This window comes from Typopeltis vanoorti, chromosome 4 (assembly GCF_054136105.1).
Source record: "Typopeltis vanoorti isolate ZY-2024b chromosome 4, IOZ_Tvanoo_1.0, whole genome shotgun sequence".
Taxonomy (NCBI): Eukaryota; Metazoa; Arthropoda; class Arachnida; order Uropygi; family Thelyphonidae; genus Typopeltis; species Typopeltis vanoorti.
The window spans coordinates 49853295-49881257 of NC_143552.1; the positions used below are offsets into that span (position 1 = coordinate 49853295).

The 27963-nt window shown below is 34.5% G+C and overlaps 1 protein-coding gene across 1 annotated transcript in view; it reads right to left on the bottom strand.

Moving 5' to 3' along the window:
* The window catches only part of LOC150107289 (protein MAK16 homolog), a 113123-nt gene that overhangs the window by 19214 nt on the left and 65946 nt on the right, over nucleotides 1-27963 (bottom strand). Inside the window, exon 6 of the mRNA XM_090391136.1 lies at nucleotides 16088-16213. Coding sequence (XP_090247262.1) covers nucleotides 16088-16213 — 126 coding nt within the window. The remainder of the gene's footprint in view (nucleotides 1-16087; nucleotides 16214-27963) is intronic.

Here is a 27963-nt window from a genome sequence, read left to right on the forward strand (position 1 = left end):
CCTTCAACTCCGATTACTCAATTTATGGTACCTTTGACTCAGACTCCTTTATTTATATATTAATACAGGAAATATAATAATAATAATCATAAAATTCCTGATACATACCCTCAAGAGGTGTAAAGGATATGATAGTACTACATGAAAAATTACATCATTACTAACTTCCTATCTACAATTTCCTTCCAAATCAGTCTGTTATCTGTGAAGACTCCAACATTATCAGATCTTATATTTCTATCATCTATGGCACTTTTTACTGTATCAATCCTCCTATATCTTGGTCTTCCTCTGAGTCTTTTTCCTGCCAACCTGGAAGAGAACACTTGTTTCGCTAATCTTTCTTCTCCCATTCTGTTTAAGTATAATAATAATTATTATTATTATACACCTCCAGGGAATCCAAAGAATGTCCTACAATTCTCTGTCTCCACCACTTCACCAACTGTAACTACCTTCATCGTCCACACCAACGCCATCTACTGCCGACCACCACCACCACTAGTATTTTCACAGACAATCACAAATATCCATGCCCATGAAGGGATTTGAACCCGCAGCATTTTGGCTACAGAGCGGATACGCTAAACACTCGGCCAACCAGGCCTGTGCAATAAATATACTAATTATTTATTTCATATATCAATTAAAAGCACTCAACATAATAGGCATTCATCACTACCAACGTGAATCATCAGGCTATTTTTTAGAACTCTAACCTGTTAAAGTTTGGGTCCAAAGGCTATAGCTATGCCATTGTGGCTTTTCTTTTATTCTATTTATTAAAGAAATTATGAACATTCAGTAACCTTAAATTCTAAACAAGGACAAAACTTTGAAATGAAAACATTTGAGGTTATATTTTTATCAAAAGGTTATAAATAATAAAGTAACAGGAATATAGGATATAAGACAAAAAAAAAAAAAAAATAAATAAATATATATATATATATATAAAGGAACATCTTTCTCTACCAGTTCCTTTCCTTTTCGAGATTAAAGTATTGTTCATCATCATCAAATTCCTGCTATGTACCCTCAAGGGATATCAGAGTACTACATGAAAAATCTACATCATTACCAATCTCCTATCTACAACTTTCCTCCAAATCAGTCTGTTACTTGTCAAGACTCCAACATTATCAGATCTTATATTTCTATCGTCTAAGGCACTTTGTACCGTATCACTCCATCTATATCTTTGTCTTCCTCTGAGTCATATTCCTGCCAACCTTGCTGAGAACACTTGTTTTGCTAATCTTTCTTCACCATTCTGTTTAAGTGACCGTACCACCTGAGATTAGTTCTGCTAACACATTCCTGGATGCTGACAATGTCAAGTTCTTTCCTAATATCCTCGTTTTTAATATGATATTGCCATTGATGCCATCTGATCACGCCTCTAATCTTTCTCAGGACGCTCATATTTGCAGTCTCTAATCTTTGGTTAAATGCTTTACTTCTGACCCAGCTTTCAAATCCATAAGTTAAAACTGGTTTGAACACTGTCTTGTATAGAGCTAATTGAGTGCTTTGACTAATTTCTCTCGTATTCCATATTTCTCTTATTCAGTTGACTTCCTACCATACCAGCTTTGTTGATTCTGTTGTCTATTTCCATATTTATTTTACCATCTTCAGTAAATATCGTGCCTAAGTAGCTGAAATGTTTTACTTGTTCCACAGGTTCTCCATTCACAACGCAGTTGACATTTTCAATGATTCTACCTATTTTCATTGTCTTTGTCTTTTTATTGCTGACCTTCACATACCATATCTATTACAACACTTATTCAATTTAGTCAGGGAATCTTGCAGACTTGTAGCAGATTTATTTAGAGTTATACTTCTAAATAAATCTGCTACCGTCTGCATAAAGGAAAGAGCTAACATTAACATCTCCAATTTTGATATCAGGTTTAATACAACTTTCCTTCATAATATGATCCCCATAGATAATAAATAACAGAGAGGATAATGTACATCCTTGTCTCACACCAGATTTAACATTAAACCATCTTCCTGTACTTCATTCAATCTTAACTGCTGACTTACAACTCAAATAAAGACTAAGTATTGCTTGATATAATGCCCCATTGACAGCATATAACTGTAACGTATTGAATAGCTTCTCTCTTGGCACCTTGTCATATGCCTTTTCCAAATCGACAAAACTTAAATACAGATCTTTGTTATATTCCCATGCTTTCTCGACTATTTGTCATAAAGTGAAGATCTCATCCTGACAGCCTCTATTTGGCCTGAATCCAGATTGTTCTTCACCAAGCTTTTCTTCCACATTTCTTCTCAACCAATTCTCAAGTATACTAGCATAAATCTCACCAGGAACACTCAATAGGAAAATACCTCTATAATTCTCACATTCAGTTTTATTTCCCTTTTTATATATGGGTACTATGAGCGCTCTACTCCAATCATTGGGAATTCGTCCCTCTGTCCACGCCTTGTGAACTACACAGTGCAGCCACTGTAAGACTTTTATACCACCATACTTCAGCATTTCTGGTCAAATATCATCTACTCCTGTTGCCTTTCCACATTTCATGCCTTTGATGGCTTTTTTTTCTACTTCAAGTATGGATATGTATTCCTGACTGTATGCCTGTTGAGTGTTTTTTACCACTGTGCTATCACTGCTTGTTTCATTTAGCAATTTATCGAAGTAATTACTCCATACTTCAAGGATATCTTTCTACAGTAGCAAGAAAAGAAAAACATTGACTTTGGAAACAAAACTGAACATTATTAAGGATTTTGAAGGCAGAATGAAAATTTGTGCGCTAGTAAAGAAGTTCGATCTACAGGAATCCACAGTAAGAACAATCATAAAAGAAAGGTTTACAGATTTTGGAGGACATAGATTCTAACGAGGAATGAATCATAGCCACAAAGTAAGGAATAAAAAAATCATTAGCTTGCTATGAAGAAATTTTGCATGACAAGAAAAAGACATTATGCTGTCAGACGAATCTATTAGATTTTATGAAACCATTGACATCGAAATAACTTTCTTTTTATTTATGTACGCCAAACTACAATCATGATTATATTTCTTAAAAAATATAGGGGTTTTTGTAAACCTTTTGTCCAAATTAACTAATATTTTGTATGTTTGTATATATAAATTACATGCAAAATTATACCCCCAGTTACGCAAATTCGACTTACGTGCTTTTTGTTGGTCCCATCTACCGCGTAACTTCGGGGTATGACTGTATTTAGTTTAATCCAAGTGTACGCAAACAAAGTTTGTGCCTGAAGTATCTTCAGGACTAGGACAACTCATGGCAAAGGTGGACTAAGTTCTGATCACTTTCCTTAGTATCGCATAATGCAAAGTACATCTTGCAGACATATATAATACTATGCATTATGGGAAGGGTCACTATCCAGACCAGTTTCGACCTTCATTGAGGTCTCTTTAGATTAAAGTATAGTTTACATCATAAACTATGTTTTATTTTGAAATTTGCAAAGAACTAGAAATTAAAATATATTATGAAAAAAATAGGTTAATCAAGTTATTATCTATGAAATAGGATATTTTAACATATTGTTTATATTACATTTTAAATTCATTAGGAGTCAGCCTCAGTACATTTTTACTGACTCCAGTAAAGTAAACCAAGAAATGCTTCTGTCTACAACTCTGTGGTTTTAATGGAGACAACAATTTTAGGATTTTTCTAGTATCTACTAAATCCCAATGAAATAGTACATTTTTACTGACTCCAGTAAAGTAAACCAAGAAATGCTTCTGTCTACAACTCTGTGGTTTTAATGGAGACAACAATTTTAGACAATTTTTCTAGTATCTACTAAATCCCAATGAAATATTATGTAATACAAAAGTTTCTGAAAGCTACTTGAAAGCGACCACAGTAAACAGAATAGTTAAGAGATAAGTTATTAATTAATCTAACTGCCTCATGCTGTACTGAGGTAAGAATAAGAACTCTTGGGAAAATTTTATGAGAAAATCTTTGGGAAAAACCCAAATGAAAAATACAGTTCATATAATCGAAATAACATATTTCAAATACAGATAAGTATTTGAAAATACTTATCTGTATAGAGTATTGAGCAAGAAAAAATACAGTTCATATAATCGAAATAACATATTTCAAATACAGATAAGTATTTGAAAATACTTATCTGTATAGAGTATTGAGCAAGAAAAAAACTAATTTCTTGGATGATAAGGAGATGATACTTGTAAGATGTTTATATTCGGTTTTAAAAAAATTGGAGGTAAGAGTTGTCTCTTCCTCTTAGTCCAGAGATCAGATATTGTACAAATAAAACTGGAAGAAAAAGTTTTTTTTGTAGAAACCAAGAGTTTGTAAACATTAAAATTAAGAAGTTCGTAGAGGAAAACAATTTAGCAGTCTGTGTAATTGTGTGGTTCTCTTCTTTCTCATCAGACAAGGTTTGTCAAATGGGACAGAAGAGTGCAATGTACTGTCATAAATTCAAATTCAATTTGACTGTAAATTGAATTGCAGTCAAATGAAGGTTACTAATATACAGAAGGCATGAACTGTTATTGCATACTAGAAGAAACTGATAAGAAAAAGTAAACAGGGATTTGGCAGGGGTGCATGTGCCACACCTCAGCTCTGCTTACATCAGTTGACTCCTAGTCACTTGACTATCTGTTTAATACTTGTTTGCTGGCAGATATATATTCAGTAGGAGATCCACCATGGAAGGTATAGATCAAAAACCAAAGTTCAGTATACTAAAAAACAGGGTTGCATTTTTTTTTTTTTTTTGAATCCTCCTTTACGACTGTCTTTACTTTCCCTTGAATTCCAGAGCAACGAAGTCACTGTTACTTTCTCTTTTCAGTTTCTTCTAGCATGCAATAACAGTTGTGTTATTGCATGCTAATTCAGAGATGTAGTACACCTCTGAATCAAAAAATTAGAATAATCAAAGAAAATGTGTTGAATGATTTGCAATTCTGCATGAATTAGCATTATCTAAATCTACATACTTTGTAGATTATATAACCATGTAAACACATAAAAATGTAATATAAATGATAAGAAACTTTTATTTGAAAACATTCACAAAATTAGAATAATTTTTAATGTAGTTCAAAATATTAGAATATTCCAAATTTTTCGATTGGTTTTAAGGAGAGCATAGAAATAGCACATATTTCAGTAGCTGTGGAAATGCGAGGAATTGTTTGCGCATGGATTTCAGTTAATCATTTGCTAAACATAGATCAAATGAGTGCCATATCGGAAGCTAAGAAGTTTCGTATGGTGTCTCTACACAAAGACCAAACTCAACAGTTTATATCTAAGGAATTGAAATGTTCTCAAGCAAGTGTGAGTAGAGTATTGAAACAGTATTCTAATCACCAGAGTTTTCAAAATAATTGCTGCAATAGTGGTCGAAAGGTAATAACTACATCAAGAGATGAGAAGAGATTGAAGAATATTGTGAAGAAAAACCTGCTTTTGAAGTGCAAGGTATTTTCACAGGAGATGGAAAGAACTAGATGTGAATGTGTCTAAATCTGCAGCATTGAGATGACTTCACAAACTGAGTTTTAAATCACTTGTGCTAAGACTTACAAGCAAAAGACAGCTAGAGTGTGGATGGTGTAAGAAAAGAATTTTGTAGGGTCAAGAGGACTGGAAAAAGGTACTTTTTAGAATGAAAGTATGTTTTGTGTGTGTCCCATGTCATCAAAGGATATGTGTTTAGCATCTTAAGCAAGAAGCATTTGATAAAGAATGCATGAAATGTTAGGTGAAATCTGCAACCTCTGTCATGGTATAGGCTTGTATGAACTAAGAAGGTCCATGTAGGATGTGTATTGTATACGAAAAAGTCAATTCCCAAGTGTACCAAGAAATTCTTGGGCACTGTATGTTACCAGCATTGTAATATTTATGTGAAGGCGATTTCCTTTTTCAGCAAGATTCAGCTTCTTGTCACACTTCCAAGACCACTACTAGATAGCTCAAAGAAAGGCAAATCAATATAATTCCTTAGCCAGATTTAAACCACATTAGAATTTGTGCGGAATTATGAAGAAACGTCTTCAAGAAGTTGCCCCAAGAGACAAAAATGAACTTGTTTCTATTCTGCAGCCTGATAATGTTCTGATAATGAAAAAAAGACTGTGAACTGCTAGTAAATAATATGCCCAACTGTTTGCAAACCTTCATTAAAGGTTAGGGGGGATGCAACAAAGTACTAATTATCATGTTTCCCTCTGATTATAATTTTTGTGCATTTATTTTCGCATTATTCTAATATTTTGTTAAAGTATAAAGTTAAAAATTATTTTGATTTTGTGAATGTTTTCAAATAATAGTTTTCTTATAATTTATATTATGTTTTTATGTGTTTACATGGTTATATAATCTACAAAGCACGTAGATTTAGATGATACTAATTCATATTTGGTAATAATTATTTTCTATGCAATAAATTAGAAGTGCAAAACATTCAACACATTTTCTTTGATTATTCTAATATTTTGACTCAGAGGTATAGTAATCTTCATTTGACAGCAGCTCAATTTGCAGAGTGCTGATGACAGTACAATGCAATCTTATTACTAAGTGGTAATAAATACTAGATTAAATTATTTAAATTGAATACAGATTTCATCAAGGATATAAATATAGCTGTAATAATTTTAGTTACCATCTCGATATTCTTATATCTATAAAAATTATCAGAACTAAGTCCTTGCACTCAGTCATTAGAAGAACAGGCAAGTGACAAAGAAAATTGAAAAAGTGGTGTTATTGTTGGAGATCTGAATAGTAGAGTAGGAAATGAATTCCACCAGACATACAGAAATATACTGGAAAAAAAGGGAAAAGCTAATAATAACGGTAAGTATTTGCTGGACTTCTGCTCAGGACAGAGACTGGTCATTACTAACACCACGTTACAACATAAGGATGTGCAAAAGCTCATATGGAGAGAAGACAAGGAAATAGGAAAAGCATCGACTATATCATTGTTGATAGTGATACCATCATGCTGGTTCAAGATACAAGAGTGTACTGAGGATATGAAATTGGAAGTGACCATTACTTAGTACTAAGCAGGATTAAAATAGATATCACATTAAAAAGAACAGTACGTGAGAAAGTTTTAAAAAGAATTATAGTTCAGCAGCTTTACAGGTAAATTGTAGACTCGACTATACAAATATTATTGAAGAAAAAATGAAACAAATTGCAAACAAGAACCAAGTATTGGAATCTCAGTGGCTGAATCAGTCAATGTCTTATTCAGAGTTTGCCACTGAGATTCCAATACTATTCCAATAGATAGAAAAATAAGACCATGGTGGATAAAGGAAATTAAAGAAGTAGTACTTGAAAAGAAGAAAGCATATCAAATAAGTCAGCAGATGTCCTAAAAGAATAGAGAGAAAAATGTAAGGGAGCTAAGCTATGTGTAAAAGTAGCTAAACAAAAGTCATTGGTAAGCATATGGAAAATAAATATCAGGAGGTGGCCAAATGTTCTGGAGGCCATTGAAGAGGTTTAGAAATGGAGAAAAGAGTGCTGTAAAAGGAATCTAAGATGATAAAGATGATATGAAAACAAGGATATCCTAGATGCCTGGAGTAATTATTTTGAAAGACTTGTAAATGAACCAAGCAGTGATAGAACCATACTAGAAAATTTTCAAGAGGAATGCAAAGAGGAGTACACATCAATACTTGAGGTAGAAAAAGCTCAAAAATTTGAAATGTGGAAAGATAGCCAGAGTGGATGATATTCGACCAGAAATGCTTAAGTATTAAAGTATAAAAGTTTTGCAGTGGCTACACTGCATAATTCAGAGGGCCTCTCTGATCAGAAGGTCAAATTCCAGATGACTGGAGTAGGGCTCTAATAGGTCCCGTCCATAAAAAAAAAGGGAATAAATCTGAATGTGAGAATTAGGGAGGAATTTCTCTGCTAAGTGTTCCAGGTAAGATTTATGCAAGCATAGGTGAAAAAGATTATGGAAGAGAAACATGGACAAGAACTAGCTGGGCTGAGGGTGAATAGAGGGTGGCAAGATCAGATTTTCACTTCAACACAAATAGTTGAGAATTTGTAATAATATGACAACAATCTGTACTTAAGTTTTGCAGATCTGGAAAAGGCATATGACAAGGTGCCCAGAGAAAAGCTTCTCAAAACACAATAATTATATAAGATGATTGGCACATTATATAGTGCAATATATATAGTCTATATTTAAGTTGTCAATCAGTAGTTAGAAATGAAGGAAATACAGGTTTGATGTAAAATCAGAAGTAAGACAAGGATGCACATTATCTCCACTCGATTCATCATCTACATGAATCACATTATGAAAGAAATTGGAATTAGGCATCATATTAGAATTGGAGATGTCAAACTTAGTTCTTTGCACTCCTAAACACATCTATTGCAAGTCTCCAGGATTCACTAACTAAACTGAATAATAAACGTAACAAATTGGGCATGAAAATCAGCAATAAGAATCCAAAAACTAGGAAAATAGGCAGAAGCATAGAAAGCTTTAGCTTCATTCTGAATGAAGATCCTATAGAATAAGTAAAATATTTCAGCTATTTAGGCACAGTTTTTAGTGAAGATGGCAGGTTAAATCTGGATATAATAACAGAATAAACAAAGCTGATATGGTGGGTAGCCAGCTGAACAAATTTATATGGAATAAGAGAAATTAGCCAAAACACCAGTATACAAGACAGTGTTCAAATCAGTTTTAAGTTATGAATTTGAGAGTTGGGTTAGAAATAATGCACTTGATCAAAAACTAGAGACCATAGATATGAGGGTTCTGAAAAAAATTAGGGGAGTGAGCAAATGGCATCAATGGCCGAATCATTAAAAATGAAAATATTAGAAAGGAACTTGACGTTATTAGCATTCAAGAATGTGTCAGCAGAGCTAATCTAAGCTGGTATGGCCACTTAAATAAACAGGAAGAAAGGTTAGGAAAACAGGTGTTTGATGCTAAGATACCATGAAAGAGATCCAGAGGAAGACTAAAGTCTAGGTGGATTGATTCGGTCAAAAGTAGAAGCACAGAATGCTAGATATGACAATATTGGAGTGGTCAAAGGAACAGAATGACTTGGAGGAAAATTGTTGATATGAGAATAATAATAATGTAAACTTAATCATGCAGTGCTGTTATAGTAACCTGAACATTCTTTGGGAGTACATACCAGGAAATCGATGATGATAAGTGTTTGCACTACTCAAAAGAAAATAATAATAACGATAATATATAACAAAAGGAACATATACAAGAAGAAATCTATATATAAAGCAGATTAACACACAGATTTTCGTGTTTTGGCAATGGTTGTGCATCTGGCAGAAACTCACTTGACTCTAATCATGTCCCTTCCAAATCAAGATGGTTCATTTTACAAATTTGTCAATACACAAACAATAACAAATTGTTCATATCCCAACAAGAACTCCTGATAATTCTCTCCATTTGCTCAACACTTTGGATCTTTTCTTAACAAGTTCTCCTTCCAGGTATACTGTTGAACCTTGACTATTCCTGTTGGTAATCATCATGAACCTAATATGAACCCTCATGGGATGTACAGGATAATTATGATAATGCTACATGAAAAAGTTAACCCATTACTAACTTCTAATCCACAACTTTCCTCTAAATTAATCTGTTACCTGTCAAGATTTCAATATTATAAGATCTTATATTTTTGTCTTTTAAGGCACTTTTTTACTGTATCAATCCATCTACATCTTGGTCTCCTTCTAGGTCTTGTTCCTGCCAACCTGGCAAAGAATACTTGCTTTTGCTAATCTTTCCTCTCCCATTAAGTGACCATACCTGATATTAGCTCTACTAACACATTCCTGAATACTAACAATGGCAAGTTTTTTCCTAATATCCTCATTTATAATGTGATTGATGCCATCTGTTTACTTGACTAATCTTTCTCAGAACCCTCATATCAGAGGCCTCCAAGTCTTTGATCGTATTTTATTTCTAACCTAGCTATCTGATCCATAAGTTAAAATTGGTTTGAACACCATCTTGTATACAGCTAACTTAGTGTTTTGACTAATTTATTTCTTATTCCATATAAATTTATTCAGATGACTTCTTACCATACTAGCTTTTATTAATTCTGTTGTCTATTTCTAAAATTAATTTACCACCTATACTAAAAGTTTTGCCTAAATAGAAGAAATGTACTTGTTCTATAGGTTATCCATTCATGATACAGTTGATGTTTTCAATGTTTCTGCCTATTTTCGTTGTCTTTTATATTTTTATCCTGATTTTCATACCAAATTTATTACAAAAGTTATTCAATTTAGTGTGGAAATCTTACAGACTTCTACTGGATTTATTTAGAAGCATAATAACATCTGCATCAAGTAAAGAGCTAAGATTAATATCACTAATTTTGATATCAGACTTATACCACTTTTCTTCATAATGTGATCCATATAAATAATGAATAACAGTGGAGACAGTGTGCACCTTAGTGTCCCTTGTCACACACCTGATTTTACCTTAAAACCATCTTCCTGTACCTGCTTCAAGTCTAGCTGCTGACCTTTAGCTGAAATAGAGACTGTGTACTGCTTGATATAATGTCCCATTTCCACCATATAGCTATAGCATTTTGAAGAGCTTAGCACCTTGTCATATGCCTTTTCCATATCAACAAAACTTAAATACAAATCATTGTTATATTTCCAAGAATTCTCAACTATTTGTCTTAAAGAAAATATGATCCTGACAACCTGTATTTGGCCTGAATCCAGCTTGTTCTTCACCAAGCTTCTTTTCCACAACAGTGTTAAGATGTTGTCTATCCAATAATCAAATTTACACTAGAAGTAGAAGAAAATAAGTGCCTTCCTTCCTTTCCTAGACATTTCTAGAAATATGGCAATAGTAAGATGTTTGTTCATTGTGAAAAAAAAAAAAAAAAATGCTCCACAGAATTTCTTCTAGAACAAGAAGTAGTGTTGGTTAAATCTACTTACCTTTCCAATGGTGACAACTTTGATCTCATGCATAAAACAAGAGACTTCCTTCTTGTTCTCTTCAGGAGGAGAGTGAAAGCATTTTTTTCTTTTAAGTCAAAGGTGAGAAAAGCTCTCTAAGTTAAGCATCAATAAATTTTCAAGCTGCCTTCCATCCTGTTTATAAATTAGCACATTTTTTGTGTTACCTGAAGATCAACTTCTTCAAACATGTCTTGGTAAAATTTGAAGAAAAGAGCAAAGCTAATAAGCTGGATCGCTGTTTAGAACATGAACTAATCATTACTAATAGCACATTCTAACATAAGAAAGTGCATAAATTTCACAGGAAGTGAAGAGACAAGAAAGAAGAAGTCTCAATAATTACATTACTGTTAATAATATCTTAATGCTTGTTCAGATGATACAAGGGTAGAGTGAATTTGAAATAAGAAGTGGTCATCATTTATTTTTTAGGCAAGATAAAAATTAATATCATGTAGAAAAGAAAAATATTTATGTAAGTTCTAAAAAGAATCAGAGTTGCTCAACTTTTAGAGTGGACATTATATTCAAATAAATATTACTGGATAAAAAAATAATAAAGTTTAAACATAAAAACCAAGTCTTGGAGAGTTAGTAACAAAATCTGAAGAAGATGCTGATTAATTCAACAAAGGAGACAAGTGAAGATGCAAGGTTAGAAAAAATCAAAAGTTTATGGACAGCCTGAGAAGTTCAAGAGGAAAAGAAGAAATTATAATTAAAATTTTTGCAGTTATTAGTTGGAGTGAGAATACAGCAAAAAATATAAGAAAGCATGTACAAAAGTAGCAAAATTAAAGCTATAGGAAGAGCCTGATAAAAATGTTGAAGATAACTATCAGGAAGTTGACAAAATATTTTATTCTAGAAACTACTGAAAAACCTTAGAGATATAGGAAGGAGGACATTTCTGGTTAATGATATTAACCAAAAAAGGTTTAACAACAGATGTATAAATAGTTGTACAGTGTCTATGCGAAAAATTCAGAAGGCCTTGTCAGAAGGTCAAATTCTGAATGCTGTAGAATTCTTATGGTATTCATCTATAAGATTTATCTACTGAAAGTTCCAGGTAAGATTTACTACGTTACTTGAGAAGAAGCTAAGAAAAACGTTGGAAAGGAAATTCAAGGATTCAGGTCAAATGGGAGTTATCAAGATTATATTTTATGTTAAGACATTGAAAAATCATGGGAATATAAATGCAAATAAAGATTTGCATTTAAGTTTAGTAGAACTGGAAAACATAAGATGCAAAGAGAAAATCTGGACAAGTTTTTTCTTCTCCAAATTTCCCTTTCAAGGTTTTTCTTAGCTTCTCCTCAATTATACTAGTAAATTTCACTTGGAACTTTTGGTGGGAAATTTTTTCTGAGAATTTAACTAATCTGTTATCCAAAATTTGACAGTCTGACTAGACCTTCTGTATTATGCAGCATGGACACCATGGAAACACAACTGCAGTTATCCAGAATTCAAACTCCTGAAAAGACCTTCTGAATTATGCAGCATGTACAGCCTATACTTAAGGTGAAAATCAGCTGTTAAAATTCAAGCAAACATGGGAATGATAAAAATATTAGATGTGAAACACGCGTATCCTTTTTCATAAAGAAAGCTAGCATTTAACCTAATATAAAAGTAGGAAATATTCATTTCCTCTACACAATAAATCTGATACCAGTCTTCAGGACTACTTGTAAATATAGACAGAAACATCATTATCATCAAATTCCTGACATGAACACTCAAGGGGTGTACATAGTATGATAGTACTACATGAAAAATTTACATCATTACTAACTCCCTATCTACAATTTTCCTCCAAATCAATCTGTTCCTTGTCAAGACTCCAACATTATCAGATCTTATATTTCTGTCGTCTAAGGCACTTTGTACCGTATCAATCCACCTATATCTTGGTCTTCCTCTGGGTCGTTTTGCTGCCAACCTGGCAGAGAACACTTGTTTTGCTAATCTTTCTTTGCCCATTCTGTTTAAGTGACCATACCACCTGAGATTAGCTCTGCTAACGCATTCCTGGATGCTGACAATGTCAAGTTCTTTCCAAATATCCTCGTTTTTAATATGATATTGCCATTGATGCCATCTGTTCACACCCCCTAATCTTTCCCAGGACTCATATCTGCGGTCTCTATTCTTTGGTCAAGTGTTTTACTTTTGACACAGCTCTCAGATCCATAAGTTAAAACTGGTTTGAACACTGTCTTGTATACAGCTAATTTAGTGTTCCGACTAATTTCTCTCTTATTCGATATGAATTTATTCAATTGACTTCCCACCATACCAGATTTATTGATTCTGTTGTCTATTTCCATATTTAATTTACTATCTTCAGTAAAAATCATACCTAAGTAGCTGAAATGTTTTACTTGTTCCACAGGTTCCCCGTTCACAAGCCAGTTGACATTTTCAACAATATTACCTATTTTCATTGTCTTTGTCTTTTTAATGCTGACCTTCATACCATATCTATTACAACAGTTAATCAATTTAGTCAGGGATCTTGCAAACTTGTAGCGGATTTATTTAGAAGTATAACATCGTCCACATAAAGCAAAGAGCTGACATTAACATCTCCAATTCTGATAATGTTTAATACTACTTTCCTTCATAATGTGATCCATATAGATAATGAATAACAGAGGGGATAATGTACATCCTTGTCTCACACCAGATTTAACATTAAACCAGCTTCCTGTACTTCCTTCAATTCTAACTGCTGACTTACAACTCAAATAAAGACTAAGTATTGCTTGATATAATGCTCCATCGACACCATATAACTGTAGCGTATTGAATAGCTTTTCCAGATCGACAAAACTTAAATACAGATCTTTGTTATATTCCCATGCTTTCTAACTATTTGTAGTAAAGTGAAGATCTGATCCTGGCAGCCTCTATTTGGCCTGAATCCAGCTTGTTCTTCAAGCTTTTCTTCCACAATTCTTCTCAACCATTTCTCAAGTATACTTGCATAGATCTTGCCAGGAACACTAAGTAGGGATATACCTCTGTAATTATCACATTCAGTTTTATTTCCCTTTTTATAAACGGGTACTATTAGAGCTGTACTCCAATCATCAGGAATTCGTCCCTCTGTCCAGGCTTTCTTAATTATGCAGTGCAGCCACTGTAAGACTTTTATATCACCATACTTCAGTAAATGGGAAACCTATAGAAGAAGTAAATTATTTCAGCTATTCAGACACATTTTTTTTAGTGAGGACAGCAAATTAAATTTGGAAATATATAATAGGATAAGTAAATAAATTTGCTGGCCTAGTTAGTTAACATACCTGTTCTCAAACCAAAAGGCAATAAAGCTTAAATCCCGCTGTGGGAATAGTGTTTGAGAATATTTTTAGATGGGAGATGAATTTCATCACACAGTGTAAAACCACTGCCCTATTTACTGAAGCCTTGAAATGGCTTGGAAATGCTCTGTTTGGTGTAGAGCAGCAGTTCCAGATTATGTTAAAAATTAATTAAAATTTTCAAAATTTCCTCATTTACAGAAGTCTCTAAAGCAAAAGAAATAAGTAAAGCTGGTGTGGTGGTTAGTGAGCTGAATATATTTATATGGAATAAGAGAGAAATTAGCCAAAACATTAGTAAACACGCAGTATACTAGACAGTGTTTAAACTGATTATAATTTACGGATCAGAGAGCTGAGTTTGAAACAAAACAGTTGTTAGACAGGTATGAGAGTTAAATTCAAAGAGTGAACAGATGGTATTAATTCCAGAATCATATCACTAGCAAAAATATGGAAAAGGAACTTGCAATAGTAGCAATATCAATTACTCACACATGCTACCTGCCACAGTAGCACCATCAATTACTCATGCATAAAAGAATGCATGAGTAATCGGTATAGTTGCCTTAAGAAATACCAGAGGAAAAAATCAGCAAAAACAGGTATCTGATTCCAGGGAAATGATACAAAGGAAGACAAAGATCTAAGCAAATCGATGTAATTAATAATGACCTAGAAGAATGAAGTGTAAGACTGTCGATATTAGAGTCCCTACAAATAACAGATTAATTTGGAATAAAAGAGAAATTATTAAGAGATAGCTAATATGAATGTAAACTTTATGATGGCAAGATGATAATAAAACAGAAGACTAAGAATTGGTGGTGGATTGATGATTAGTTGAGCTTTAAAAGAGCAAAATGTTAACGTTTGATAGTAATGAAGAGCTGGCAGATAACAGATTAATTTGGAATGAAATTATTGATAGGAATCTGGTAAAAATGTGAATTTAATTATGCCATATTCTCATAGTATTCTGTCCTTTCCTTGAAGGTACAGAGTAAGAATTAGATGATAATTTTCAAAGTTTTTATTACAATTACTTGAATCTTGTACTAAAGCTACAGAATCACTATTATCAGAATTAAGTTATTTCATTCTAAATTTATCAGCCTGTGATATTTTGTGAGTAATTCATCTATCTCAGATTCACTGTTATTAGACTGCACTAATATTTTTGGTGAACTGAATTATTCACCTTGAGCAGAGCACGAAAGAAGTTCTTAAATGAATTTTGACAAAATTTTTAATTTCTTTCTTAATTATATGGATTAAGAGGTTAATACACTCATTTTCATGTAATCCACTGCAACTAGGTTGTAAAATTATAAACCCTCATCTGCCAGTATTATTCAAATTTCCCCTAATTAAAATTTCTACTTGTCTAAAAATATATTTTTTTAGTCTATTCGAGTATACTTTTATGATTCTGCTAGTATTTTTTACATTTTGAATTCTAAATATTAATGATAATGGTAGTTAATCAATTTTTGATGCTCAGTTCTCAAATAAGATGACTGGGTAAAAAATTTTACCACTCATAAATGCCATTCAAAGCCTTTATTAGCACATCAAATTTTTCAGTAAAAATTTGGATTTAAAATATTTTGAGAAATCCTGCATTTAGGAACAATTTCTACTGTAAAATAATAAAATAAAATAAAATACCTCCTGTTCTAGCTCTATTTCTAATTCTTCTTGCTTCTCAGTTTCTACTTCAGGCTCACTTTGTATTTCCTTTTCATCAAGTGCTTTATCAAACACATGTTGGGGAAAATTGTAAATATCGCCATACTAAATGAAATATATAAAAAAAATAATAATATATATTATTATTAACACACACACACACACACACACATACCTACATTAATGCAGAACTGAAGCTTATATAAAATACTATAAAATATACTTAAATATTATCTGGTCCACAAAAAAAGTTCTATACAGATTTTTCATGTGTAAACCCCCCCCCCCCCTTTTTTTTCTACATGCTCTCCTCTGTACTCACAGAAAGGGGAGAAATATGTTTTATCTATATGAATTTCTCTACAGTTTGTTGGGAAGACATTTACTATAGTGAATTTTCTCTAGAACAGCAGTGATGCTATAAGTATTCATGATAAAATGACTACATTATAGAGACATAACCAATCAATATCATTGCAATGATTTTCAGATTTCTCAAATAGAAATTTTTATTAGTTCAATTGTAATTTCATTGCCGTGGTAAGATTTCAATAAATCTTAATTCCTATAATTCAGATAAATTTAAATATAAATTTCCCAACTGAAATTTATATATATGTTCAACACTTGACAAGATCATATTCCAAAATTACTCTGAATTCAATGTGTAATATATTATTATGTGATACCTCCAAGGAGTTCAAAGGCTCATTGAGGGAGGACACCTACTCTACAGCTCACTCAATCCATTAACTACAGTGAACTGCAACTATCATCATCATCTACACCCACCCATGCCATCTACTGTCCACCACCATCATTAGTATTTTCACAGACAAGCACAAACATCTATGCCTGTGGCAGGATTTGAACCTGCAGCCTTCTGGCTGGAGAGCAAATATGCTAACCACTTGGCCAACCAGGCCTAAGGGTATGTAGTGTGAAGAAACTTGATTTACCCAAGTGAGGAAAAAGGAACTCTTTTATACAGTAACACTTAATAAATACAAAACTATGTACGAAAAAAATGGCTGCGTTAAGCTGTTGCTAACCTGAGCAACAGTCTACAATTATAAGAATGTAACAGTGGACCTCCCACGATGAGTCTTTGACTCCATGGAGGTTTTTATTATTATTATAATAATAATAATAATAATAATAATAATGTAGAATGTGTTCTGAACATTCTGCTCTAGCTGTCAATGTTAAAGAAGAATGTCAGACTTATTTCAGATGCAGAAATGTTTCTCACTAAGTGATAACTGATAAAAGCAGAAATTTTTACTGCAGGGATAAAAAGTATATTACACTTGGTCTATTACCCATCTCCAATAGGTAGACAAGATACCTATTTCCATTCTTTATCCAATATAACAAAGTTTGCAAATAAGTTGCTTCACAATTAGTCTACTTGTACACTATTTGCACATAGATACTCTACATGCAAATTTGTTTGCTTAATGCTTTGGCAAAGGATTAAAACAACAATTTCTTGTCAATATATAGAAATGATAAAAGTGATTTTAACACACAAACACTGTGTCTGTTAAGTAATGAGACAACAATTATTACATGAAAACAAAGAACTATGTTTGGAATTGTCAATTACACAGATTCAAAATAATCTCCCTCCACACAATGTTTACATCTGTCGTACAGGTGTTTGAAGGCATGGAGCAGTCAAAGCCAAAAACTGCTTCACAGGCAGCAGCAGCAGCACAGTGCATGGACATTTTCATGCAACAGAAACCAACTGTTGTTGTGGAACAGTTCTTTTGTGACACGTTGCAGGTTGGCGTACAGACATTGCACTACTCGTAAATAATACTGATAGTTCACTGTTGTCCTCTCAGGAAGAAATTTGCGATGAATAATTCCAGAAGTGTTACATTGTCTTGACATGTGATTTTTACAATCTGACTTTCTACTGCCGAGGAGAAGACATTCCATGCTCTGGCATTTCGTTTCCTTATCAAACTGAAAACACCAACTTTCATCAGTGGTGACAATTCTTTGCAATATTGATCAACTGCATGGGTGAAATTTTGACAACACGCAACCTGGTGCTTTCGCTGTTTGTGTGTCAATGTGTGTGGCACAAACCTCGAAAAAATCTTCTGCAAATCTCTTCCTAAGATTAATCTGGCCATTTCCTTACCGACATCAAGCTGTATAGTGAGTAGCCTAGTGGTGATTCGCATGTCATGGGCAACAATTTCAACAAAAGCCAACAAACAGCATCTGCATTAAGACTTCCTGATGCTTTAAAATAAATAAATAAGATACACTATCCATGATCATCTCACCTCAAATACATTACATAATACAGCCTATATTTAATATTTATAGATTGGCAATTCCCAAATTCTTCACTGGGGCAGGAATGATCATTTGAACCAAAATGCAGTCTTGTCTCATTTCTTGTCAAAAAAAAAAAAAAACTTTGCTTCCTTTCATTTGATGCCATTCAAATCTTTCCTGGAACAATCATCTCTCTCTTCTTCTTGAGATAATTAAACTTCTAGTCTTTCTTGGCACAACACAAAAGTGGTGTCCAGTGGAAAAGGCCACCAAAACCACAAAGTTTTGCTGGCCCATTCTGGTTAAAACCTGTCCATAAGTAAGTGGCTAAATTGCCTCCAATTGAGAAGATTGATAATGCAGTCTTGAACTGGGAGGTGGTGAAATGCGGAATTTTCAGTTAAGAAGGGGTATATGCTGAATTAAAAGGCAGCTGATTATGACAAGCTTAGTAGCTTGAAGCGGTGCCATGGCATAAAAATCTGAAAGGGACAGATGTTCACAATGCATGGAGGATAGTTGAGGATATCTGGAAGAAACAATATCACACTGTATACGGGTAAATTGGGCAGGGGTTAGATGGACAAGTAGCATCATTAAGCATGAGCAGCAAACAAAGAAAATGTGGAGGGCATATAAAGGGAAAGGTGACCAGATAATTCATGAACAACAGAATGAACAGGAAAAGAAAGATGACCAACATGGTGAGAAAGGGAAAATAAAATTACGAGAAAGTTAGTCAAGGTGAAAGGAAATCCCAAAGAGTTTTTTCATTATCTGACAATTAGGAGGAAAAATAACTATGGAAGGATAACTTTAATAAGTGCAGACAGAGAAGTAACCATCACATAACTCTGTTCAAGTTTAAGCTGTGGCAAAAGTCCCTAGGGAGTGGGAAAAAGGGCAAAAAAATTCTTTTGCATAAAGGAGGATTTAGGTCTGTGGCAGCAAATTATAGACCATTCAGTATCTCAGAAGTGGTAGTAAAAGTAATGGAAAAGTTGATAAAAAGAGAATTCAGGAATGGTACTCTATGAGTGGCAGCATGTCTTTGTGAAGGGATCGGTCATGCGTTGGTAATTTACTAATTTTTTATAAGAGTGACAGCAGAGTTGGATAAAAGGAATTGCTACACGATGACACCACTGGATTGTGAAAGGCATCTGATGGGATACCACATGGAACTGTTATACAAGCTAGAACAAATCGGATAGATATGAAACTGGTGATATAGATAACAGGGTGGCTGAAGGACAAATACCAAAAAATATATGGAGAAGCAGAATCCAGGAGAAAGCCAGTGACTAGTGGTGTCTCTCAAGGCTCTCTGCTTGGACAAGTACTGTTTAATTTTTACATAAATGAAACAGGACTGCCATTCAAGAAGATTAGCCTCATATTTTGTGTTGAATACTATGGCTACTCCTCCTTTTCCTTGATTGTCATTGCCTGAATATAACATTTTGTATTTATTGCTCAGAAAGATCTCACCAGTTTTTGTCTTTTTTGTTTCAGTCACCCCTATTATGTCGATCTGGTACTTATCTAATTCCTCAGCTAGCTCCATTTCTTTGCCATTCAGGCTTCTTATGTTGATAGTACCAATTTTTTAATTCTGGTGATGTTGAGTTTTCACATGGAGAGAAGAGGCAAGGAATAAGAAGTCTCATTGACCATGTTATTGTTGATAGTGATGTTTTCTACCTGGTGCAAGACACCAGAGTGCACAGAGGATTTGAAATTGGAAGTGATCACTATTTAGTCTTGAACAGGATAAAATTGAATTTCATATTGAAAAGAATAACACGTAAGAAAGTTTTAGAGCGAATAAAAGTTGAGCAGCTCTCAGATGTGAACTGTAGACTAAAATACAGAAATATTATTGAAAAGAAAATGAAAGAGTTTGAGAACAGGAATCAAACCTTGGAGATTCAGTGACAAACTCTGAAGGAAACATTGATTGATTCTGCCAGAGAGGCATGTGGTGAGGTTGTGTGCAAGGATAAAAAAATCAGAACTCCCTGGTGGACACAGGAAGAGGCAGTGAAGGAAAAGAAGAAAGCATATCAAAAGTTCCTGGCAAATAAGTCAGCTTTTACTCTTACAGAATACAGAGACAAATGTAAGAAAGCTAAACAGTGTGTAAAACTAGCTAAACAAAAGTCATGGGAGGACTTTGGCAAGAATATAGAAAATAAATATCAAGAAGGTGGCAAAATATTCTGGAGGTTGTTGAAGAAGCTTAGGAATGGAGGAAAGAGTGCTGTAAAAGGAATTAGAGATGACAAAGGTGACAAGAAAACAGTAGAAAAAGATATCCTTGAAGTATAGATTAATTACTTCGATAAATTGCTAAATGAAACAAGCAGCGATAGCACAGTGGTAAAAAACACTCAACAGGCATACAGTCAGGAATACATATCCATACTTGAAGTAGAAAAAGCCATCAAAGGTCTGAAATGTGGAAAGGCAGCAGGAGTAGATGATATTCAGCCAGAAATGCTGAAGTATGGTGGTATAAAAGTCTTACAGTGGCTGCCAGTTAAAGGCAGATATATTCAACATTATGTCTCCTTTTCCAGAGTAAATTTCATCCACAGATGTAAGCTACTGATTTCTTTAAGAGAGAGAGAGAGATCAAGTAATTTTCTTTCTTATTTTTGAAAAACAGGCAACTCTGTGGAGAACACCAGAATTAGAATGCAACATAACTACATTCAATATAGGTCTTAAAGTCCTGTTTTACACATGGGGGGGGGGGGGGAAATAAAGAAAGAATTTCTTTTGGAATGAAGGATGGTTGAACCATAAAAAAAGTTATTTTAGGCAAGCAATTTTAAAGAGAACTCGAAGGCCTGCCTCATTATACTTTGAAGTTATCACAATGAGAGCATGTCAACTTGGAAATTTGAGAGATTCTTTATCCCAAACAGCTGTTATCACCCCCCCCCCCCCCAAGTTGCTCAGTCAAATCTTCAGAGCAGTTATTTTATTAATTTCTTGTGTATAGCATTTGCATCGAATGGTTAGCTAATTGTTAAAACATTCTGTCTTGTTTAAATTATCAGCTTTCATACTGACAATGTGCTGTAATATTCAGTCCAAATATTTGTGCTCTATTAAAGTATCTTTTTTTTTTTTTTTGCTTTTCTTTTTCATTTAACTGCTGTGGTTACATGTATTCACTTGACTGATTTGTCTGTTCTGTCGAATGATAAATCCAAGTTTCCAGAAGGGAAAATTTTCGACCATGAGCAGTTAGCTCACTTTATAAAATCTTTATAAAGGTTCCTTACACATATAGAATGGGTTTAAAACCCATGTCTTTTAAAACAAACAATGATGCATTGTCTTTGTGATTGCAGTTATGATATACAAAAAGTATATAAGATGATATGCATTAAAAACAATAACTTCATGTTAGAATAAATATACTCAACAGAATAGCGATTAAAAAAAAAGTATAATTTCACTTTTAGCGAGAATAAATTATATACAAAATGAAACAAAAGACACCTTACAAGTGTGATTCAGTTGATTACATTGGTGCATCCAGTATGAGATTACTGCATTTAAAAATATAAAGGGCTGCACTAATGAATGTTATTTGATTGTTTGTGAGTATGCAGGCACTCTAAAACCACCATGTAAAAAAATGGAATTTCATGAGGAAGGACAGTCACTATCAAATGTTACTAAAATATTGGTAACGTGCGCCATTAATATCAGTATAGAGATTATATGATATCAATATACACACTATCACATAAATATAATGAGGATGTGAAATCTTGAAGTAAAATGAAGTGTCCATCTATCAAGAAGCAGGACCACTCCAAAGCAATGATCTATCACTCCATGGAAAAAAACAACCGAAATAGTGCAATGTTGGTGCAGAAAACAGTGCTAATGTTAAAGCTTTTCATTCTGTGAAACAAAATTTGACTATAACATGCATATTATATGCGAAAACAGACAAATAACATAGTTCAGTGAAATTCAGAGCAACAGAAGTTGAATTTCTGCTAACAGCTCAGTGAACAGCAAATAAAAGCATGAGTACCTTTCTTGCAAAGTTTACTACCAGCTAAAATTGAATAGTTTTCAACATATGAAAACTATGTATTTCAGAATAACAATTATTATTTAGAAGGGACTCCATGGAGTCAAAAGACTCATCATGGGAGACCCACACTATCCATTAACGCAATACTTATCGTGCATCTCCTTAAACTTATTTACTGTTAGGGCATTCACAACCACCTCTAGCAATCCAATTTACTCATTCACTACTCTCCAAGTAAAGAACCTAGTCTGCACACCCTTACCAATTACACTCTTAGACAACTTTCAAGTGTAGTCTCTTGTTTTCCCCCAACTCTCCTGCTGTATTGAAAATTTTCTTCTGTGTCAATTTTATAGTGTCGCTTTAGTAACTTATAAGTTTCTATTAAATCCCCTTCTCCTCTACCTGTCAGCTAAACTGTGCAACTCACACACCCTCAATTATCCTCATAGGGAACATTCCGCAGACTCACCAGCTTGGTTACTTGTCTCTGAATCATCTCCATCACCTCCCGATCCCCAAGAAACACAGGTGACCAAATCTGTGCTCAACATTCAACATGTGGCCGAATCATAAACTTATAAAGAGGGATAATAACCTCCCTATCTTTACGTGTTAATGTGGTCTTCAGCATCAAAGTAATTCTCTGAATATGTCCTCTGAATTTCAAATCTCTATGCACCATCTCCCCCAGATCCCTAGCCTTATCAATTTCCTGTAAACTATACCATCAATATGACATGAAGTGTGTAATCTTTTTATCCCAATGTGAGTTACCTTACATTTTACAACAGTGAATTGACAACCACTGTCGTTTTTCTATACTGCCACTTTATTTAAATCATATTGTAATATATCTACATCACCTTTATCAACTATTGTCCTCACTAGTTTTGCATCAATAACAAACAACTGAATGTCCCACTTCAAATCTTCTACTGTATCATTAATATACAAATGAAAGAGTTGTCCTAGTACAGAGCCCAGGGACACTCCACTAGTCACCCTCATTTACCCCCCCCCCCCCCCGATATCTGTCTATCAGCCTCCCCTGCCACACACAAATACCAGCCAGATATTAATTCCCATTTGCTCCAATTCATGTAATAGTTTTCCATGCAGTATTCTGTCAAATGCCTTTGCAAATCCAGCAGTATCATGGTAAAGCCACAATACTGCTGGATAGTATCTAATTCTGCTGTCATCTTATTATAAAATATGAATAAATTACTGAGGCAGGGTGTACATTTTACAAAGCCATGCTTCCCACTACAGAGTATTACGTCCCCTATCCAACCAGTGTTGGATTTTTACCTGTAACCAACTTTTCTAATACTTTAACAACCACTCCAGAGATACCAATTAGCCTGTAACTTGCTACTTCTGTCTTGGAATTATCTTTATGTAATGACACACACTATCTTACCCTTGGGAGCTTGCCAGAGCTAAGACTTAGATTAAACAACTACATCAGAGGCACTGCCGGTTTATTTGCACATTCTCATAACCCACGAGTTGCTACCATCCAGACTGACTGCTGTATTCCCATTGATATTTTTCAATATACTAAGTACCTCTAGTTTGTCTACCTTAATTCATGTGTCAGTCTCCGTCACATTAGTAACTGCAAAATCACCATCACCAAATGGATGATAGACATTCTAATACTGCCTTGCTCAAAATAATCCATGAGTGCTTCCAATGCACTAATGATGTTCATTCCATGTAGTTTCTTATACCATGAGCACTGCTCGAAGTTGCCTCCTAAGTTTATCATAATCGCTACCTTTGTAGTTCTGCATAAACCCTTTCTTGACTGAAATTTCCACTTTCCCTGATTGGAGGTCGAGTTGCTGCTGTTGTTATATATAGATCTTCTGATGCTATTAGCAGATCCAATACTATCAAACTACTAGTCCTCTCCAATTACATGCTGTTTCAGGTAATTATTCCTTAGTACTGTATAAATTCCATTTCCATTTTGCCATGTGCCCTTTCGTCCTTCCAATCTATATCCCCATAGTTAAAGCCTCCCATGATAACTGCTCGGCCTGCACTCATTGTGCTAATCAGCTAATGCATGTTGTCTACATCTTCTTCTTGATCACCAGGTCTATAGCAGCAACCAAAGTATATTTTGTCCTATGCCTCTATCTCACACCAGACAGCTTCAAATGAACCATTTCCCTCAATTCTACAATCTTCCTTAACTTCTATTTTTGTTGAACTTCTTCAGCTATCATTAATAATACTTCTCCTCCTCTACCCTGTTTCCTCTATCTTCTCTGAAAATACAAAATCTATCCATTACTTTCTATTCCTGTAACTACATCATTCTCTGACAACCAAGTCTCACTGATGTCAATCATTTTGAACTAAGTTGAGCTGACCAATGCCAAAAACTCCTCTCCTTTATTTTTGTTACTTCAGCCATTTGTGCACATGCATTTCAACATTCCCTTGGGTCCACAGTTACCCTTATAATGTCATTACCTGCCCATTCAGATTCAAAACCTGAGAAACTGCACCCAGCTCTTCACTATCATTCCTGCACTCACACTCATTTGTCTGGGGGGGGGGGGGACTAGACATGTGCTTGATTGCTTCCCTCCTAATACCTCTAGTTTCCCTAGTTTTGCACTTCCAAACTCTCATAACAACACTTTCTCCAAGCATCTAAGTCCAAAACTATTTCAATCCATTAGGAACATACAGGTCTTTACATCCATCAAGTTCATTCCACCAGCACAATTTTATCAATGACAATCACGGCCCTTCTTCTCAGTTCTGCCCTATCATACTCTGGCTGCAGACTCACAATTTTCACTTTCTTACTCTTCATTTTTACTTCTTCTAACAACTCTTTCACAATGCAATTATGCAACCATCAAATTAAAAAAGGTAAGCAATGTTTCATACTGACGCTTCAATGATTAGTAACTAAATAGTAAAGGCTATTTTTTAAATTTCTGCCAACACCATATCCTTCCCATTTTCTCCCCCCCCTCTCCTCCAGGAAAAAGACCTGCAAAGATAAAACTATCATAAAAGCTCAATAAAGATCTTAATCTTATCGAGCATTTTTTGCATGAACAACTGTGAATCTCTTTAAGTTCTCACCTAAAGACATTCACAATCAGAGATGAAAAAAATGCCATGTTCAGTCTCCACAGAAAGGTTTCTAGAGTAGTCACCTAATCACGCCGAAGTGAATGATTTTACATTTACTGACATCCATTTTCCCATGCCCACAATTCCAGCTTATTCAAATCATTCTGCAAGTACTGCATATCAGCAGCATTCCTGATTACCCTACCTATCTTTGCATCATCACCAAATAGCTGTATGTCGCTTGTCAAATCCTTCCCAATATCATTAATGTACAGACTGAATAACAGTGGACCAAGCACTGATCCTTGTTGTGCACCAATGGTTAACTTATATCTTGCAGACTCACATCCCCCGTATAGTACTTTTTGATATGTCGGTCAGCAATCCTCTTATCCAAGCTAATATTCTATAATCCAAACCCACACTTTCCAGTTTATGCAGAAGTCTACCATGCTGTATTCTGTCTAAAGCCTTGGCAAAATCCAAAAGTATCATGATATATCCATTCCCCTTGTCTAGTTCAAAGGTAACATTATTATAGAATGTGAGCAAGTCACTAAAACATGACCTTCCCTAAGTAAGCCTATGTTGCTCATTGCAAAGTGGAGATTCACTGTCTATCCATTTCTGAATGCGTGCCCTAACCAATTTTTCCAAAATCTCCACCACCACTCCTGATATACTAATTGGTTGATAGTTGGATACATCGGTCTTTGCACCACCCTTGTGAAATGGAATTACCATATATTAATATTAGTTTCAGCACATTTAATATTAGTCTCTGTTCTGAGACTAACATTAAACAGCCTGGTCAAAAGAATAGCCAGTTCAGCTGAACACTCTTTTAGTACAGGTGCTAATATCCCACCAGTCTCTATTGCTGAATTCCTATTCAATTTGTGCAACAGCTCTAATACCGCATCCTCATACACCTGAGTTTCTGCATCCAGTGAAGAGGAAGCAGCGAGCTCAATGTCGCATACACCAGGTTGACTCATTAGTTGAAGAGGTTGTTCAACTAATGAGTGCCCATTTTGTTAAAGGCTGTCAACCTGGTGTATGCGACATTGAGCTCACTGCTTCCTCTTCACTGGATGCAGAAACTCAGATGCATGAGGTATTAGAGCTGTTGCACAAATTGAATAGGAATTCAGCAATAGAAACTGATGGGATATTAGCATGTGTGCTAATATCCCATCATCATCATTATGCACACAGTATTCCTTCCACATTGTCCTTTTCTTACAAATCTCTTGCTCAACAAGTTCATTGACAAGCACGCGATATCGCGTGGTGCGAGTTCTCACCTGCCGGCCGACCACGCGTTATTGCGTGGATGTCGCTATCAAGTAAAAAAAATTTGGTCACCACACGAAATTCCAATTTTCAGCTTGGCAATGAATGTATTAATAAGATTACACACCCATTTGACTCCTACCTTATTTATTCTTTGAACTCTCGGGACACACTCTGATATCGCATAATTTAAGTGTTGTTTAAATGCTTACCACGCATTGTCAATATTCTTCCCATCCATCAACCGATCCCATTCTACTGAATTCAGTATACTGCTCAGTTGGTCATAATTTCCTGCTTTGTAGTTCAGCATGTAACCTTTTTTGAATGGAACATTCATAAACTTAGTCACTTCCCAAGTGAGTACCACATGATCACTGTCACCAACTGGAGGCAAAATAGTTACGTCTTTAACTGAAACACCCTCTGACACTATATTCAAATCTAACAGTCTTTGACCTCCAGTTAAATCTTTCAAATGCTGCTTAAGGAAGTTGTCTCACAACAACTGAATAAATGCATTTTCATTTTTCCCATGAGATTCTACTGCTACTCAATCGATATTTGGATGATTAAAGTCTCCCATGATGAGTATTCTTTTCTCAATCATCTTTTCTATTTAGTGATGCATTTCTTCATCACTAGTAACCAATATACCAGGTCTGTAACAACACCCCACTATGTAATTGATCTTGTTAAATTCCACCTCATACCAGATGGATTCAAACTACTGCCACATGAAATAGTGTTAGCAACAGTATTTCTATAATCATAGGTCTCAATCTAACTGGATTCAAGTCATCTGATATCATTAGCAGCATGCCTCCTCCTCTCCTAGTCTCTCTAAAAGTGTACCCTTTACACTTGATATCAGTTAGTATGTCTGATTCTGATAGCCAGGTCTCACTAATGCTTACAATCTGAGGTCCCAACATATTGACTAAGGCGTCTATCCCTTTGTTTCTGATACTCCTAACATTTGTGTACAGACATAATAATCTAACTGCATGTTCTTTTGTATACTCTTGTCTGCAGTCTGCATGACACAATTGGATAACTTGCAGATCTCTATTTAAGGCCA